General features: G+C 34.7%; 1 protein-coding gene across 1 annotated transcript in view; it reads right to left on the bottom strand.

The window, feature by feature from the left end:
* The window catches only part of SLC35A3 (solute carrier family 35 member A3), a 47,165-nt gene that overhangs the window by 6,343 nt on the left and 20,686 nt on the right, over window positions 1-20,136 (bottom strand). The window contains exons 2-7 of the mRNA XM_007169532.2: window positions 14,922-15,126; window positions 12,054-12,208; window positions 11,854-11,976; window positions 10,049-10,220; window positions 6,142-6,260; window positions 4,415-4,548 (exon numbers count right to left, since the gene is read on the bottom strand). Of these exons, the coding sequence (XP_007169594.1) occupies window positions 4,415-4,548; window positions 6,142-6,260; window positions 10,049-10,220; window positions 11,854-11,976; window positions 12,054-12,208; window positions 14,922-15,108 (890 nt within the window). The 5' untranslated portion in view covers window positions 15,109-15,126. The remainder of the gene's footprint in view (window positions 1-4,414; window positions 4,549-6,141; window positions 6,261-10,048; window positions 10,221-11,853; window positions 11,977-12,053; window positions 12,209-14,921; window positions 15,127-20,136) is intronic.

The following is a 20,136-nucleotide window of genomic DNA, read 5'->3' as shown; positions in this document are numbered from 1 at the left end:
TATATAATATACCTTACTATAAACAGGAAATGAATTTAAACTGGTACTGGAACTCAAACTGAATGTAAACTGGAATATCAGTCTTAACTTTTAACATGTATATTCTTCAAAGTGCTGTTACAGGGACATGAATTGGTCGTGCTTTTAAAGTTTTTATTAACAGTTTGAAGTCATTCCCCTGCCTCAAAAAAACAAAATTGTTCTAGAAGGGAAAAAGATCACTAATCCTTATTATGAGTTAAAGGGCCCTTCATAATATGGTCCTTCCAACCTTATCTCCCACACTCCACCCCACCCCATCTATAATTCAGCCACTCCATTTAGTGAACACAACATGCCTTTCAGGGCAGTATCCTTGTAGATACTATTCCTCTGCCTGCAGTGTCCCTCCCAAGAAAACTGCTTATTCATAGCAACTCAGGTCTTAAGTCTCCAAGACTAACTCCCCTAAGCAGAGTTACTCTATGGTAACACTTTATCACACTGTAGTAAATAATGTGTTATTTACATTCTGCTCCCCTGCTCAACCATGTGTTCCTCATTCATCATTATATTCCTAGTACCTAGCATATATAGGGAGCTTAATCATTATCTGTTATGATAAATCTAGTGTTGATGCAGATGTGTAACTTTTCAAAAGCCTTGAATACATGTATACATATAAGAGAACATAAAACTTGCTATAATGTAAATATCTTGAATAAAATTACTACCACAGGAATATTTGGTAACTATTTAGGCTGCATAAGCTTCTGACTGAGCACTTTCTTTGTCAATCATTATGAGCTTCTCTTAACTTTCCAGAAATCTGGAATTACATAGAATCACATGCTCAGTTGGAAAGTTGTCTGATCCAACTTTCTACCCACCGTAGGAACCCACTGTATGATATCTCTAACAGGATCTACTACACCAGGGGTCCCCAATCCTGGCCTGTTAGGAACCAGGCCGCACAGCAGGAGGTGAGCGGCAGGCAAGTGAGCGAAGCTTCATCTGTATTTACAGCCGCTCCCCATCGCTCGCATTACTGCCTGAGCTCTGCCTCTTGTCAGCATTATGGTGAGTTGTATAATTATTTCATTACATATTACAATGTAATAATAATAGAAATAAAGTGCACAATAAATGTGTTTGAATCATCCCGAAACCATCCCTCCTCCCAAGGCTGTGGAAAAACTGTCTTCCACAAAACTGGTCCCTGGTGCCAAAAAAGGTTGGGGACCGCTGTACTAGACTATCTGCTGTCAGGAAACCCCTGCTTCCCAAGCCAGCTATTTTTTAGGTGGTTCTGAGAGAAAAAATTTTGTTAAGGAAAAAGCTATCAGAATTTAATATTTCAAGGATTTAAGCCCCCTCTTTCTAATGGAATTGTGTATATACTTCCATTGCTGCATTGATCATAGTTATAATTTATTCTCATGCCTGTCTCTCCAGTCACTCGGACCTCCTTGAAGACAGAAAATCATATCTTATTCAGGCATTCCTGTTTTTCCAGGATCTAGTACACTGGCAGGCAGACATATAGTGGACACAATAAATTTTTGATAAAAGAATAAGCAAGCCTAAATACAAGGATGGTAATACCAATAAGCAAAATAATGAGCACAAAAAAAAAAAACAGGAAAGGGAATACTGGTGATATATCAGTAGAGATGTCTAGCAGTCAGTTGAAAATAGGGATCTAGAGTTATCTTCATAGAGAGGACAGATAAGACATGGCAGTGGATGAGATAGATAAGAGAGTGAGTGAAGACTGACAGTTACCAAAGGAACAATCAGAAAGGCAGGTACAGGGGTCAGGGGTACTACTTCTGAGAAACCAAAAAACTGTTTCAGGAGGTGAAATGGGGATAACAAAGGAAAATATATTATTACATTCACAATACAGATCATTGCATTTATTGGATAATAGAAGTTCTCCACAAAAGTAAGAATACATAAAGATGGAGGGCTTAGCTATCTATTTTAGGAAAAATAACCTGTCTTCTCCATCTGACTTGGTGTCCTATGCATATTCTCAAAACATTCATTCATTCAATAATAACAGTATCATTGTCTTTTCTCTTTTTAGCTTAATCCCTACATACCTTACATGCTCCCTCAGAAACATGGATTTACAAACGCAGGTATGTAGCTTACTGAAAAACTCCTACTCTTTTGTCCCTCTGCTGGTTTACTTGATCATTTACTTGTTTTATTCCCTGCATGATTTGAAGATTTAAAGTTAACAGTTTGGCCTTATTTGAGGTTTTATTTTTTTTGAAAAAGGTATGCCTTTTTAAGTTACCCTAAAAACCTACAAGTTCCAAACATTCTCAAATAATATTAAAGCATGTAACTTCCCCATTTAATACGTAGGGAATAAAGCATCACTAAGACATAGGTGCTAATTATTACGGTTGTCTCAATGTAAGTAATTCATTCCCATACCAAGTTAAAAACAAATACTTTTAAATTCATGCCTCAGAAAAATTACAGATTTCAACATGCATGTCCCAGACCTATTGTCCAAGTTGCTAGAGAAGAACCAAACCATAAATGTTCAATATAGAAATAGAATGAGCATATTACATTTTTCTACTACCAAATTCCACCCACAATCCTATCTCACTAACACAAATTAATTTTACTAACTGTATTAAAATTTTAAGGTCTTGAACATTCATTCAACAAACATACTGAGTATCTATTATGTGCCAAGCTCCAGCCTTGCTTACTTATTATCAGATGGTGTAAGTCTTCTGAAGACAGGAGGAAAGAATGTTGGAAGAGGGGGTGCTTTTTTTTAGAGAGATCTCTTGATAAAGAGATATTTGAGCCAAGATCTGAGGACATGAGGGAGTATGCCATGTGAATATGTAGGGGATGCGTTTTCCAAGAAAAATAGGGCAAGTCAAAGCCCATAGCAAAGAAGTTACAATAGCAAAAAATAAAAATAAAAAAATTAAAAAAAGGTAAACAAGAGGAAAGTAATATCAGGTAAGGATAGAAAGGTAGCTAAAAGCCAAAGCAAATAGGCCGTCGATGGTGACAACTTTTGAGTGACATGGGAAGCAATTAGAGGGTTTCTGAGTATGATCTGATTTACACTGAAAAGAATCATTCTGGTTACTGAATGGAGAAAATTCGGGGACACAGGTGAAGAGAAGAAGCAAGGAGACAAGTCAGGAGACTATTTCCTTAATCTAGACGATAAATGAGGGTGACTTGGATCGTGGTGGTAGCAGTAGAGGTTGTGAGAAATGGTCAGCTTCTGGAGATATTAAAAAGGAAGAGTTGACAGGATTTGTTTCTGGATTAGAATGACATGTGAGAGAAGAGTAAAGAGAAGCTGATGACCTTACTTCACTAAGAAAATAAAAAATTTCCATACATTTTAACTTCCTCTTATAAATCTATCTATATCCATATCTATGGACTCTGCCTTCTCTGAAGTTACTGTGGATATACTGTGTTCCTATCTAAGTCAAAAAGGATTTTGGCCTAAGCAACTGAAAGAATGAAGGTGCTGCCACTTACTAAACTGGAAACCCTGACAGAGATAGGGAATGAGTTAGACATTGAAAAAAATGTCAAATAGACAATTAGATATAAAAGCCTGGAATTCAAATTTAAATTTGAGAGTTATTAGCCTATAGATGGTATTTAAAGCCATGAGAATAGAGATCACCAAGGGAGTGAGTGCAGATATAAGAAGTCCAAGGACAGATGAAGCGAGTACTCTGAAGTTTAGAGAATGAGAAGATAAGGAGGGGAGTGAAGTTAGAGGAAACCATGAATGGTATCCTGGAATCCATTAAAATATAATCTCATTACTCTGGGATTACAAATTAGTAATTGTAAAAAAAAATAGAACTTTATTACACTTTATTCTTCCTCACTCTGTCTTCTCTCTTGGCATCCATGACACTACACGATCCTGGGTCTCCTGCCTCACCCATCATTCCTTTTGCAATTCTTTTTCAGACTATTCTTCTCCCTGCCACCACCTAACTGAATTTTCTCATGAGCCACCTTCTCTATATAAACAAACTAACCTCTTCAAGAATGTCACCTACTCTCTTGGCTTTAGCTATATAAATTCTTCATTTAAAAATGTAATTATATGACTTATTTTATGACTTTTATGACTTATTAACTTTTAAAAATATGACTTTTAACTTTGGGGGAAAAAAAACCTATTCAGATCCATTGGGAAAATTCTGGCCAGCCAAATTGTATAAATTGCTTTCCAGTGTTAGATTTTCTTTCATGCATTTAGTTTGAAACCTTTTTAAAAAGATAGTTAAATGAATCTTACTATATTTCTTTGAAAGTTGTAATAGAACAAAATTTTTCAGATTAGATCTTATGAAGGACTCTTATTTTTCTATATACTTTTGGAGATTTAAAGAAATAGAAAAGAATACACTACCTGGTTGGTACGAAATCTTGTAGCCAAAAGTAAGATATCAGTGTTGATAATATTATGGACAGAGAGGTTGCAAATCCTTTTAAAATGTTATCTGCATACTTAATAACAGCAGCTATTACAAGGCCTCCCAGTGCCTGCAGAAGTTTTAAAAGATTATTTTAAAAATTAAACATATATAAAACTGCTTTTCAAAACAATCTCAATGAAGCATTAGGCTTTGTCCTATAATCTAATCCCATTAAAGTAAGTGATTTTTATTAAACATCTCATAACAAATGGACTTCTAGGTTTTGTTCAATAGCCCCCTTATTTCAAAAGGTATCTGATAAAATAACTACCAGCATAATCTGCAGTTTGTTACAATGGAGTTTGACCGTATTATGAATAAAACATCTATCCTCATCCAATTTAGTAATTAAATATCACTTGTTCAGACAAATGTGGGAAAATTGTACAGACTGATTAGTGAAATATTTTTACTTTTGATTAAAAATAAACTGTAACTTGAAAGTTATTTTACTAGCCTTTTAATAGCCAACTTCGATTTCTTCCTCTAGTTTCTTCCCATTCTAATCTACCTTTCATTGCTGTCAGATTACTCTTCCTAAAGCACTTTAATCATTCTCTTTGAGAGTGAAGAACTTTCTACCAAATCTCTCTCAAATTCCAAATTGTGGCTACTTAAATAACAAAGTTTTACCATATCCCATAGTTTTGTTTTCTACCAAACCCTACATATCAGCTCCCAAGTCTGGGTTACCCACTTTCACTGCACGTCTTCAAATGGTAGAAGCTTTATGAGAGAAAGTCACAAATTATGCCAAGTGAGCTCACTACAAATTGATGTTTGAGTCCTGGTATTTCTTAGCAGTGTTCTCATTCCTCTATTTACTCCCTCATACCAACTGTACCAAACCTTTTAAATTTTTCTCAAGTCTTTAGCCCCCTCTTAAGGAAAAAGAGCTTCCCTCCTTGATAGGATAAAAGCCATCATACATAAACTCTCCTGACTTACCCTATCTCTACCTCAAATTTTCTCTGAATTTTCACTTACCCTTGTCTCCTTTTCTCCTATATTAAAAATAGAAGTATCCTTCCTGCTTTCAAAACACAACTATCCTTTGCCACCTTCACCCATCCTCCCTGAGGGACCTTGTTTCTTACAGCTTCAAATACCTCTAGAGAAAGGCTTTGTGAAGACAGAGACTTCTATCTTCATTTTTGTATCCTCCAGAGTACTCAGTAAGTATTTTTTGAAGATGAAATTACTCAACCCTTGAATAATTTCAAGTTATAAGCCGAGGTAATTTGATAGGAATACTCCAATATGTAACCAAAATATAAACTATAAACTGTTACAGATTTAAATATCTAGATCTGCTTCTTGAGCCTGAAATAGCTGACCACAGACTTCCTGTAAAATGATCAGAACAGTAGAAAAATTACAAGTTATATGTGTCCTCAGCTTTCAACTCTTTTATTCTTAAACTTGCATTTTCGTTATGTTAAATTTAAATACCATAAAGTTCATTCATGATTCATTTTCAAGTAAGTTTTCATTACGGCATTTAGATCAGTTCTATTTTAACTTCCCTGAATAAACTAGAGATAATGAGAGTACTGATAGGAGGGACCCTTTTTACTCATATCAGTATATCATAGCTACTTTGATTCTCTATCTTAAAATAAAATTTATTAGCGTAAATGTAAGACTTTAAATGCTTTACCTGAAGAACAACAACTATCCAGGTCAGCCGGTTATACCCCTGAAAAAATCCATTCTTTGATACCAGTTCTCCATCATAAACATATACACCCATTAATCCAAATATACTCCCAAAGAAACCTAAAAAAAAAGTAAAGTCTATGTCATACATCATTTAGTTTGTCTGGAGAGATATTTTTCCATTAACATTCCAAATAATTTTAAACTTAACTTTTCCTTTTTGATAAAATTAGACTACTTTAAAATTTTTTTACTTGTATAATTATATAAACTTAAGAAAAGTATACTTAGTACTATATTATGACTGTAATAAAAAGACATGGGAATATAAAAAAGAACAGAGATTACCAACTTTGGAGGACTGAAAAAATATAATGTGTACATTCCAGGACTAAATGGCTGTCCCATTCAAGTATTTATAAAATGCTCACTTTTGGTGTATTTCATTGTATCTTATATCTTCCTATTTACTAGATCTAGATTTTCATATATTCACATTCATACATGCAGATATAATAGCTCAGGTATGTGGTGCAGCATTTTCCTTTATTTAGAAATTTTGGATGTACAATAATTAATAAACAAAAAATTAGAGCTAAGAAACCATCAGCCATAGGCAACATCAGAATGTTGTTATTGAAGTCTCACTGTTAGGGAAAGTCAGCTCAGTGAGAGCCTGAAATGTGTCTTATTCACTGCTGAATCCCTTACTTCTACCACAGAGCTTATCACATGACTACTGGATCTGAGATTTCCTGGAGCAATCCTAAACTATGAATAAAGAAATGGATACTACAGGGGTCATCTCTTTGGGGCAGTCTGTGGTAAGATATGCAAAGATTGCAGGGTAAAGCAATTTTTTATAAAGCCACAACTAATCAAAGTATTCCACAGTGAAAAAGAACTAAAAGGGATGTGAAATGTTCTTTCTAAAATTTTATTTATGCCAACTCTATCATTTTAATATGTCTAATTTAGAACATGAAAATAATACTGGCATAATACAAAATCACAAAAATAAACACTTCCAAGGGTATTATTCATTTCTTTTTTAATTATAAAAATAACACTTGATAATTACAAAAAATGTATAGAGTACAGAAGAGTACACACATGTCAGTATGTACAGATCTACTGCATTCTTTCTATCAGTTGTATAATATTACATCGTACGGACAATAATAGTACGAAATACACATATAACGCCACATGCAACGAAATGTACTAAGTGCTTTATGTATGTTAACTCATAACAACCCTATGAGGTAGACACTTCTAGCTCACTTTACAGATGAAGAAACTGAAACAAAGAGAGGTTAAATAAACTTGCCCAAATTCATGTTGCTGGTTAGTGATGGATTCAAAATTTTAATCCAGGCAGAGTGGTTTTGAAGTCTATGATCTTAACCACTACACCATTTAATCATATTGATAATTTATTTAACCAGTATTCTAAATGTTTTCTATTTTTTACAATTGTAACCAATGCTGAAATGAATAAACTTGGACATTTATCTTTGTGCTCTTGTATAAATATTTATATCTGTAGGATAAATTCTTATCCAGACATGGAATTTTTACATTAAAGCTGTAATTTATTTAAAATTTTGTTATATATTCCCAAATTGAGATCCAATAAGGTTACATCAGTCTACCAGTTGGCCCTCCATATTCGCAGGTTTTGCATCCACAGATTCAACCATCCGTGAACCAAAAATGTAAAAAAAAAAAATTCCAGAAAGTTCCAAAAAACAAAACTTGAATTTGCCGGCACAGCAACTTATTTACAAAGCATTTACACTGTATTAGGGATTATAAATAATCTAGAGATGATTCAGTGTATATGAGAAGATTGCAAAAGTTATATGCAAACACTATACACCATTTTATACAAGGGACTTGATCATCCACAGCGGTCCTGGAACCAATCCCCCACAGATACCAAGGGAAGACTGTACTCCTAGCAACCTTAGGTAACAAGAGTTCCTGTTTCTCCATTCTGTGGCTAATTGGATCTTATCAATTAGCTAATCTTTGACCGTTGATGTTTGAAAACTTCTATACATTGTTTTGTTTTTGTAATCTCGAGTTATCTATAACTTACTTATGTATCCTTTTCAGAACTTTGAGTTATTACCATTACCATTAGATTGTGTTATGAGGTCAAACCAAGGAATAAGAAATCCATGTAATACCACAGAATCATGAATTCCGACCTTTCATTTTTATCTTATAATCGAGAAAATTTGGGGCAACTCATACAAACCTGAATATTTCTTTCTTTTCTGATATTTGCATATTAATGTAAATAGCTGACATAAGTGCTTAGGCACTAATAAAGCACAAGGCACTTTATTCTAAACACTTTATATGTATTATCTCATTTAATCCTCATAGCAACATATGAAATAAGTACCATAATTAAGTATATTTTATAGATGAGGAAGCAGAGAGGAAGGTTAAGTAAGTTCTGTAATGCCACACATGTGGTAGGTAATAAAATCAGGATTTGAGTGGTCAGACTACCAAACCAAGAGTTCTTAACCACTACGCTATAGATATACTCTTTCTGAAATGGTGAATGCTTTTCAAGTCTGAACTTGCCTTCTAGACCAACTGAACAAAGGGAAGCTAATGTAATTCTGTTTTCAAAAATATTTACCTTGAAGTTCTTAAAAAAAAAACACACACGATACATTTCTACAAATTTTGCAGAGAAACAAATAAATACTGTGTGATAAAATGAAGGTTCAGTCTGTTTGTTATCATATTATGTGAAAACAGCTGAAAGGATGGACTTTAATCAAATTTTGAAGGTTTGCCTTAAAATACAGGCCATTAGGATTACAGACAATTCACTGTATAGGGCCTGGAAGGGCCTGTTATGACTGCTATCATGAAACATGGTATAGCTATTAAGCTGATGTGAAGAAAAAAACAGTGGCTTCAAAGAAAAAAACAATGGTTTCAAAGGTGAGCTCCAAAGTCACAGGGACAGAGGCTTAAAACAGAACATGTTGATTTGCAATTGAGCTGCTTCTCACATGTAGCATCTTCCAAAATGAATATGACAAGAATACTAAATTCTGAAATCTTTGTATGAGGAGTTAAATGTTACAATACTGTATACAAATAGTTTAAATATCTATTCAAAGGCAATCTCTCAATCTCTTTTTTCTTTTAAACTATTCACCTTCAGTTTAAAAAATGCTGTAGTATTTAAAAGCTAAAATGTAACAATTTGAAATAAAAAAGCATAGTAAGATTTTAAAGAGACAAAAATTTCTTCATTTCAAACTTCCTCCATTTAAGTATCTATTTTTTTCAGCTTTATTGAGGTATAATTGATAAGTAAAATTCTAAGACATTTTAAGTGTACATTGTGGTGATTTGATATACAACATGGTGACTGTAGCTGATAACACTGTATCATATAATTAAATTTGCTATCTTAATCTCTTTTTCCAGGAGGAAAATATGTAAGTTATTTGCAACATCTGTGGAAAACATAGCAACCAAAGACAAAGGCTCCAAATGGTGAGGACAGAAACAGGCTTCATACACTCTTATGAGCACAGACCTAAAATTCCATATTCTTGAATAAAAGACATTCATTTAAAATACAGTTTTTCAAAAGGCAAAAACCCTGCCAGATATTTGCATCAACAGCAGCTTTTATAAAAGGTTTATTTAATTAAAGACACATAGGACTTCCCTGGCGGTCCAGTGGTTAAGCCGCTGTGCTCCCAATGCAGGGGGCACAGGTTCAATCCCTGGTTGGGGCACTAAGATCCCACATGCTGTGCGGCGTGGCCAAAAAATTTTTTAAAAAACAGAAAAACATAGAAATCTTTAAACATAACAATATAATCCTTTAAAAATAATATTAGAAAACATTTAAAACTTACCAAGTTGAATGTTTCTTATCCACACTGATTGTTTGGTTTCTTTTAAGATTTTCTCAAAGTAAACCCCAGCAAAGCCACTTGAAAAACATGCTGTGAGAACTGCCATGAGGCCTACGAATTGTGAGCCAGCTGAAAGTTCCTTCGAATTAAGCTCTTGAGAATCTGAGGGCCACTGAACAAAAAGAAAAACAAAACTGAAGTTTAATTCCTATAATGTTTTACAAAATACATATTTAGAGTCCACTCTTAGACCTTAAGGTAAAAATGCAACCAATACCATTCTTGGGGATTGCAGAGGAGAGCTTTTGAAAGAAAAACTTAGAATCATTTTTTTTTCCCCATAGTGATATTACTGTTATAATTTATAATTTCAAAAATACCCTAAAAGAGAGAAAGAGTATAATAAACTCACAGATGCACAAAATAGCCTCCACAAGCAGTTCAGTTGTAGAAATTCAGAGTGTGAAGTGTTGGAGCAGCAAAAATGAGTATGGAGCTGTTGTTTCATTATGGAAGGTCCATTTCATGCTAACCATTCTGAGCTTTATTCTGTAGATCAGTGTTCCTAAAACTTCACTTATTTCCCTATCATCTTCATGGTTTTTGTCAAATGTATGTTCTCCCTAAACTATTAATTACTTGATATTTTAATTTAAAATACCTCACTTTTAAAAACTGAATACCGACTTTACCTTACCTTAAGCAGGATCTATGAAAATATGGATTTGATATGCCAATTATATTTTTCTAATAACCACTTAAATAACTATTAGAAATATTTATTCAAAATATACATACCACACTCTGAGGAAAGTGATTGTAGGGGAGGGGGGCTTTGGACGGCAGGAGATTGACATGATTGGATTTCTTTTAGATAGACCACAGTGGTGACTAAGTGGAGGCTGAATTGTAAGACAGAAGTTAAAAAAAAAAAAAAATCAATTAGGAGGCAAAAGATTACTTGAGACACAAAGAAGGCATGAAATGGGGAAGTGTTAGTAGAGACAGACAAGGACAGAATCAAGAAGTATTAGAAAGCAGAATCAGAAAGTCTTAGTGATTGACTGGATGTACAGGCTAAAGGAAGAGTCTAGGACAACTCTCAGGCTAAGTAAATCATGACTGGAAAAAACAGAAATAAAGAACAGGTTTGGTGGGGAAAAGGTAAAGTATAGCTTTGGATACACTGAGTTTATAAGGCCTATTGAACAACCAAACAAAGATGTCCAATGTGCTTTTAGATATATAAATCTGAAACTAGAGGTGATAACCAGAGCTGATGACACAGACCAAGAAGCTATAAGCATATGTGTTAGTAAAAACCTTCAGAAAGAATGAAATCTCCAAAACTAAGCACATAATTTAAGAGAAATAACAAGCCTATCAACAACACAATATCTAATGGGAATATCAAGGAAGAGGACCCCAGGAAGGAAACCAAGAAGGAATCATTAGAAAGATGTGAAAAGAACCAGGAGCGAGTGGTATCAGGGAAGCTGAGAGACAATAGGAAGGGAGTGGTTGATCTCAAATGTCCAGACACTCAGTAAAAATCAGCTTTGTTTTACCTACAGTGTCTTATTTCCCTAAATAGACTGTTCATTTCTTTACGTCGGATAATTTGATTTTACTTCTTTGTGTCATTTACAGTCCCAATGTAGTATCTTGCTCAAAGGAAGCCCTCAAAAAATGTCAGTTGTGAGAATAAGCATTAATTTTCTTCAACAAATAACAGAACCATATTCTCCAAAATGAGGTTTGAAACTGTGATAAAAGTAAAAGTTATACTTATCTTGAATAGTTACCTGTACAAAAGCAACTCCTGTCATCAAAATTACTAGGGAGAGCCACTGGTACACACCTAATTTTTTACTAAGCATCGACACAGAAAATAATGCAGTTGTAAGAATTTTCAACTGATACGTGACCTGAAAGAGAAAACAGCTAATATTATTGTTTCTTTCTTTCTTTCTTAGAAACACTACTAGAAATGTATTTTAAATACCTGATAAGTAGCTGCATCTAGATTTGACAGTGCCACATAGAGTAAATTATTCTGAAGAGTATATATCCCTGATGGAATAGCAAGTTTAAGTGTTTCCATAGGTTTATTAAGAATTTCATCATGTAGTATTCGATTCAGTGCTCTTAGACTACATTCTAGAAAAAACATGAAATGGGCAAAATCAGTAATTAAGTAACTCCAAATAAGTTACATACTCTCAAGTCCTCAGTTTTTTCACCTGTAAAAAATGGAAATTTGGCTACACGTTAAGATCCTTTTAGGTCTAAAATATACAGACGTACCTCAGAGATATTGCAGGTTCATTTCCAGACCACTGCCATAAAGTGAATATCACAATAAAGTGAGTCACAAGAATTTTTTTGGTTTCTCAGTGCATATAAAAGTTATGTTTATACTTTACTGTAGTCTGTTAACTGTGCAATAAGATTATGTCTAAAAAAAACAATGTGCATACCTTAATTAAAAAATGCTTTATTGCTAAAAAATACTCACCATCATCTGACAATGGAGGGTTGCCACAAATCTTAAATTTGTAAAAAACACAATATCTGCAATAAAATAAGGTATACCTATACCTTTAATGATGCTAATACTAAATATTATAAGGTAGCATATTAAGAAGAGCATTATCTTTATATATATATTTTTTTCATTGGGAAATAAATCAAATTGATTATATATACACATATGTATTTATGATAACCAAAACCTCAAAGTATTAACTTGTCAACCAAGTATTCTTACTTTATCATAGCAATATTATAATATTGATACTTTGTATTTTATAATGTATTTTATCATCAGCCATTAATGCCAATTAATAATTATGAAGACTTTAATCATGAAAAGAAGGATACCAGGAAGTGGGTTTGGCTCAAACAACAGAAAACCCAACCAACAGTGGCTCAAACCCATAGGGATTTGTCTCACATGTCATGAGTCCAGGTCAAAAGCTGCTACAGCAGCTCCGTGATGACATCAGGGACCTAGCTCTCCCTGTATATATATTGGCTTTTTATTTTCATGCTTTTCATGTATTGTCTACGTGATTTTTTGCAACAGGTTACCAACTGACTGATGCACCTCTGGTTCTTCTTTCTGGAAGGAAGAAAGAAGAGGAGGAAACAGTGGCCTAGTAGGCATCTTCTTCCCTCTCACTGACCAAGACTGTGTGTTGCATGACTACCCCCTGCTACAAGGGAGCTGGAAAATCAATTCTTTTCTTTTATATTCTCCACATTAGAGATAAGAAAGGGAGAAAGGAGTTAAAAATGGACTCTGAGCTAGCCAACCCACAGTATCAATCACAAAAAAATGCCCAAAGAACTTTCAGAGATACATAAACCCCCAAAGAAAGGAGAAATTCTAAGGAACCCTACCACCTTACCAACAATACACTTCACAGATGATTTTCTCTCCCAACATAAAACTTGCAAACTTGGGCTTCCCTGGTGGCACAGTGGTTGAGAATCCGCCTGCCAATGCAGGGGACACGGGTTCGAGCCCTGGTTTGGGAAGATCCCACATGCCGCGGAGCAGCTAGGCCCGTGAGCCACAACTACTGAGCCTGCGGGTCTGGAGCCTGTGCTCTGCAACAAGAGAGGCCACGATAGTAAGAGGCCCGCGCACCGCGATGCAGAGTAGCCCCCACTTGCCGCAACTAGAGAAAGCCCTCACACAGAAACGAAGACCCAACACAGCCATAAATAAATAAAGAAAGAAAGAAAGAATCATGGTCAAAAAAGGTGATGATAAAAGAACTTGCAAACTTTATGAAAAGTTTTAAAATGAAAATACCTTTTTTTAAATTAATTTTTATTGGAGTATAGTTGATTTACAATGTTTAGTTTACAAAATGAAAATAACTAAAGAATGCTACTTGATAGTCAGCCTTTCCTGACTAAAATAATGGTAAAAAAATTATGTAAGTAAAACAAAAATTACCAAAAGATTTTTTTTTAGTTTTAGCAGAAAAAATATAAAATATTAGCTCATCTTTAAAATTAAATTTTTAAATAATTGATGCTGTCACATATTTTTCTCATTAGCAGTATGAGGGTAGTGGAATTGAGTCTTGTGGCTTTAATTTGATTTCTCTGATTCCTAGAGAGGTTGAACATCTTTTTATACATTGATTGGCCACTCAGGTTTTCTCTTCTGTGAGTTGCCTATTTATATCTTTTGTCCCTTTTTTGTTGAGTTTCTTATCTTTTTCTTATTGAGTTGTGGGAGTTCTTTGTACATTCTGGATATTAATTATTAGTGATTACCTGTGATGTAAATACCTTCTCTCAATCTGTTGCTTGTCTTCTCATTTGGTTTGATATATAAAAACATGAAAAAAGTCTGTTTTTCATTTTAATGTACCCCCAAATAATCTAACCACATGGAGCCCTAACCACTGGACCACCAGGAAATTCCCTCAATAAAGATTTTTTTTTAAAAAAACTATATCAAATTAGTCACTGCTGGACTAATCATGCAGCAAATAAAATAAAAAAGCCTTGACTTTAGTAAAAAAATTATTACTCCTCTAAATTACTTACTCTCAAATTATTATAAATGCAAGAAACTTTGTTTCATATTTACAGCATTAACCAGAGGACATGAATCAAAACATAGATAAGAATAAAATACATTTATTACTAGACTAAAACCATCTTAATAAAATGAAAATTGAAATGTTCTTAAATAATGCAAGTGTTCAAATGTGTAGTTACCTATATATAATATATATGTCATATATAAGTACCTATACATATATACTATATATATATATATATCACATGTGAATAACTGCAAAATAATTAAATAAATTGCAATGACTTAAAAAACCTAGATACCTACTGCTGTCTTTGTAGACTAATAAAATGCAGGCCATTATCTTCAAAAGTTCAGCAACAACCACGGCTGTAGATGACAGATAACGAGGCCCCTCCTCTTTTAAAGTCCTAGAATAACGCATCGTTAGAACCAGACTGGTAGTCTGAAAGACCAAAATTCCCAAGGAAAGGTATTTTAGGTTGGCTGACATTGTTTTATCTTCATTTGCCTGAAAAACAAAATACACAGGGCAAATAAACAGAAAATACAGAAATTATAAATATTTTAAAAACCAGTAAGAGATGTCTGGTTCCAAACAAGATAAATTAAGTGCACTGCATCCTACTCTTCCTGCTAATTACAACTATAAACCTTGGACCAAAGACAAAGCAACTACAAGGAGACTCTGAAAAGGTGACAAAAATAAGACAAACTGGCTAGAGACTGCAGATCTTGAGTGATTAAACAATCTTGAGATTTGCCATTCATGTATCTCACCCTGGGTGTGACAGCAGTTTACAACCTGGAACCACCAACAGGTGTAGGTCAACAACAAGCCATAAGAAAAAACCCACTGTCTCCAACCAAAGGACTGGGAAGACAGCAGCCCTGAAGGATGCAACCCTCCCAAATGAGTGCTGTATAATCTGTGGGGCAGAGCCTTGCTGACCATCCCAACCCTGCACAAATGACAACAGAGGTGGTGGCCCTCCCATCCCCCACCAGGATGCAGCCACAAAGACTATGGGGGCAGAGCCCTGCCAACCGTTCCTGCCCTATATAAGGGGAATGTCAGCGAAGATGCAGCACCATTCCTCCCTCTCCAGTGGCTGCCTACTAATACAGACGATTTAAGTAGGAACCAAGGTCTCATAACACTCAAAACATCCAGGATACAATCCAAAATGAGTATACTCATCATTCCAAAGACAGAAAAAAAAATCTCAACTAGGATGAATAAGGACAATCAAAGGACAACAACACATAGTTGATACAGATGTTGGAATTATCAGACAAGAATTTTAGAGAAGTTACTACAAAAAATGCACCAACCAACAGGCAATTATAAACATTCTTGAAATAATTTTAGACTTACATAGTTGAAAAAAATAATACAGGAGTTCTCATGTACCCTCCACCTGGCTTCCCCCAATAATAAAAGTAGCAAAGTTTCTGTATTTTTTCTAAAGCAATTTAATATTAACTCTAAGAGACTCACTTTAAATATGAAGATACAAATGTGTTAAAAAGTAAAAGGATGGAAAATGATAAAAGCCATGAGGAAAATAACTATGAGAAAGTTGGAGGGGTTAGGTTAATATCAGGCAAAACAGATTACATAAGAATTATTTTTAGAATTAAAGGACACTTTGTAATGATAAAAGAATCAACACATCAGGAAGATATAACCATTATAAATGTATATGTGCTAATAACATAGCTTCAAAATACATAAAGCAAAAACTTACAGAACTAAAAGGAAAAAACAGGTAAATCCAGTCAGAATGTGAGATTTTAACCCACCTTTCCCAGTAACTGATAGAATATACACACACACAAAACCCAGTAAGAACACTGAAGATTTGAACAACACTATCAACCACTGTAACTCTGTAGACTTGGAGATGCTCCACTAAGATCCTCCTTCAAGGAAGGACTTAATGTAGTGTGCATGATCAGTCAACTGCCTCTCCAACCCAGGTCACATCCTTTGCTTCAAATTTATCTAAAGATTCAATCTCAAACAAAATCTCTGAAGGTTTTTTTTGGTAGAAATTGATATCGATTTTAAAATTTATAGGAAAATACAAAGGACCTAGACCAGCAAAACGATTTTGAAAAGGAAGAATAAAGTGGAAGGAGTTAAACTACTGAAATTCCAGACTTACTATAAAGCCCTAGTAATTAAGACTAATATTGACATAAGGACAAAAGAATAGGTCAATGGGATAGAATGAAGTCCAGAACAGGGACTTCCCTGGTGGTGCAGTGGTTATGAATCCGCCTGCCAATGCAGGGGACACAGGTTCGAACCCTGGTCCGGGAAGATCCCACATGCTGCGGAGCAACTAAGCCTGTGTGCCACAAATACTAAGCCTGCGCTCTAGAGCCCATGTGCCACAACTACTGAGCCCACGCGCCTAGAGACCGTGCTCCGCAACAAGAGAAGCCACCGCAATGAGTAGCCCCCACTCGCTGCAACTAGAGAAAGCCCACACACAGCAACGAAGACCCAACACAGCCAAAAATAAATTAAATAAATAAATTTATTTTTTAAAAAGCTAAAACTATAAATATTCAGGAAGAAAACATAGGAGAAAATCATAGCCACATAAAAATAGGTCGAGATTTCTTAGGATACAAAAAGCACAAACCATAAAAGAAAAATATGGAAAAATTGGACATCATCAAAATTTAAATCTACTCTTCCAAAGACACTGTAAAAATAATGAAAGGCAAACCACATCATGGGAGAAAGTATTCTCAACACAAAAATCTGACCATGGTCTTGTATCTAGAATGTATACAGAACTCTTACAACACAATGAATGTATACAGAACTCTTACAACACAATGAGTAGAAGACAAACAACCCAAATTAAAATGGACAAAAGATTTCAATAGATATTTCACCAAAAAAAGATAAATGAATGGCTAATATGCACATGAAAAGATGTTCAACATCACAGTCATTAGAGAAATACAAATTAAAGCCACAATGAGATAACATTATACACCTATTAGAATAGCTGAAATCTTAAAAATTGATGCTACCAAGTGTTGAAGAGGATTTAGAACAAATAGAACTCTCAACTTTGCCAGTGGGAATGTAAAAAGCCACAACCACTTTATCAACCAACTATCTCATTTTTATAAATCTGCATTAGCAGAAGAATCCTAATGTGAAATAAAATTATAGCATTTTAGAAGTGGAAGATGCTTTAGAAATCATCTAGTACAATATCTTCATTTTAAAATAAAGAAAATAGTGAACAGAGAATTTAGATGACTTGTTCAAGGTCTTATAATTATTAATTGAAAATAACAGTTATAAAGTTAAATATCAAGTTCCGCAGATCCCATTACAAGCTACTGTAGAATTTCAAAAGACTTCCTGGTGGCCTTTATCTCTGTATAAAAGGAGAACAAGTTGCCAGCAGTCTACATTTGGCACATGCATCTGATTTTCCTGGAAAATGCCAAACAATTATTTCAAACCTGTTCAAGAAAGTCTTTTGTTTATTCTGTACAACTAAGACCATACTGTATGTGTTATAACAGCAATACTCTGATTTCTTTTCAAATGAAAATTTAAAGGTCAGATTCTAAGCCAGGATACACTATTTGTACAATTTTGCTTTTCCATTTCCAAGTACATACAACATCAATATAAACATTCACTGTGATAATACAGTTCGTAATATTTTTAGTCTCTCACAATGTTTTGTTTTGTTTTTCTAAGTCTGTGAGATAATAGAAAGACATATATATTGGTCTCTGGTGCTGGCTCCTGACACAGGGCTCCTGAAACGCTTGTAATTTCCTAAGTGATAAGAGCACTAGGAGCATCTTTTGTTCTAATATTTGGTCTTTGACCCCAGTTCCTGACACAGAGCTCCTGAAACCCTTGTAATTTTCTGGGTGATAGAAGTGTCTTTTGTTCTAGTGAGGCAAATTTGGGCAGGCTTCTAGATGGCTTCTGAAGAGAGCTGCTCACCAGAAAGAACAAGCCATGATTAGAAGCTTAGAATTTTCAGCCCCATTCCCCAAGCTCCCCTACTCCCCATTCTCTTGAGAAGGCAAAAGGGCTGAAAATGGAGTTAATGATCCATTTTGCCTACATGATGAAGCCTCCATAAAATCACAATACTATATAGGGTTCAGAGGGCCTCCAAGTTGGTGAACACATCCACACAGGGAAGGTGAGGCACCCCAATTCCATGGGGACAGAAGTTCCCGTGCTGGGGACCTTCCCAGACCTTGCCCTATATATTTCTTCATCTGACTGTTCATCTGTATCCTTTATCATATCCTTTAATAAACTGGTAAACATAAGTGTTTCCCTGAGTTCTGTGAGCCACTATAGCAATTTAATCAAACATGAGGAGAAGGTCGTGAGAACCTCTGATTTGTAGCCAAGTCCAAGTCAGACAGAAGTTGTGCCTAAACTGAGGACCTACTACTTGTGATTGGCATATGAAGTGGGGTGGGAGCAGTCTTGTGGGACTGAGCCCTTAACATGTGGGATCTGATACCATCTCCAGACAGACAGTGTGAGAACTGAAGTAGGACATCCAGCTGGTGTTGCAGAGAATTGCTTGGTGTGGGGAAAAACCTCACATACATGTGATGACCAGAAGTGTCAGAAGTGAAGTATTCTGTATGAGGAGTAGAGGAAACACATAGGAGGAAAGAACGGCGTTGCTTTTCTAATATGAAGTCAAGAAGTAAAATACATGCAAACACACGCTCATTTGCACTAGATCACCTGTAAAGAATTACAATTTAATTTACAATTCTGCCTAAGGGAAGAAAAAACTCAAAATGAAAAAGTTCAAAATACTAGTATTTCTAAGATATACAAATACTTAGTTTGGTTGGAGTACAATATAGGTAAAAGTTAGTACTTTCACTTAATACAACCCCTAAATGCAAAGCAAATACATAAACACGAAATAGACCAAAACAAAGATTATGTTCCACCTCTATAATTTATAAGATTAACATTGTTTCTTCATTTTAAAGTCTACAATATTTTCTCATTATAATTGAAAACAATCTTTTACCAATTTCATGTTTAAGATTTAATTTCAGTTTCCTACATTTTTTTCTCTTACCGCCGAATTCCCCTTCTTTTATCCTTTCAGGTGTTGCCAATCCTCTGGTTTCCAGATTATTCTTTGTTTCATAAAAATTTCCTATCCAAGAAACTTTTATATCAATAATAAGAAACTGTTAGGTTCTTTCACAAATGGAGCCTCATTCAGTTTACTGTCAAAAAGTCATGAACCAGTCAACAAATTACTACCCATGTTCCATTAAAGACCCCAATTACTAAGCTCCCTAAACCCACTTGGAGTTCAGTGAGGCTCTCAGATTTACAGCAGTGTGAAAGAGACAGGATGCTTAGATGCTCCACTTTTACCTTAACACTTAAGACCTGAAAAATGTATTCTTCCTGATCACTAGAGTAAATGGCACTATTTCATTCGGATTGCTTTCCTTTGTTTTCGTTTGT

Source organism: Balaenoptera acutorostrata, chromosome 1 (assembly GCF_949987535.1).
Source record: "Balaenoptera acutorostrata chromosome 1, mBalAcu1.1, whole genome shotgun sequence".
In the NCBI taxonomy this organism is placed as follows: Eukaryota; Metazoa; Chordata; class Mammalia; order Artiodactyla; family Balaenopteridae; genus Balaenoptera; species Balaenoptera acutorostrata.
Note: the sequence above shows the minus strand (reverse complement) of the source record. Positions and strands in the feature narration are given on the sequence as shown.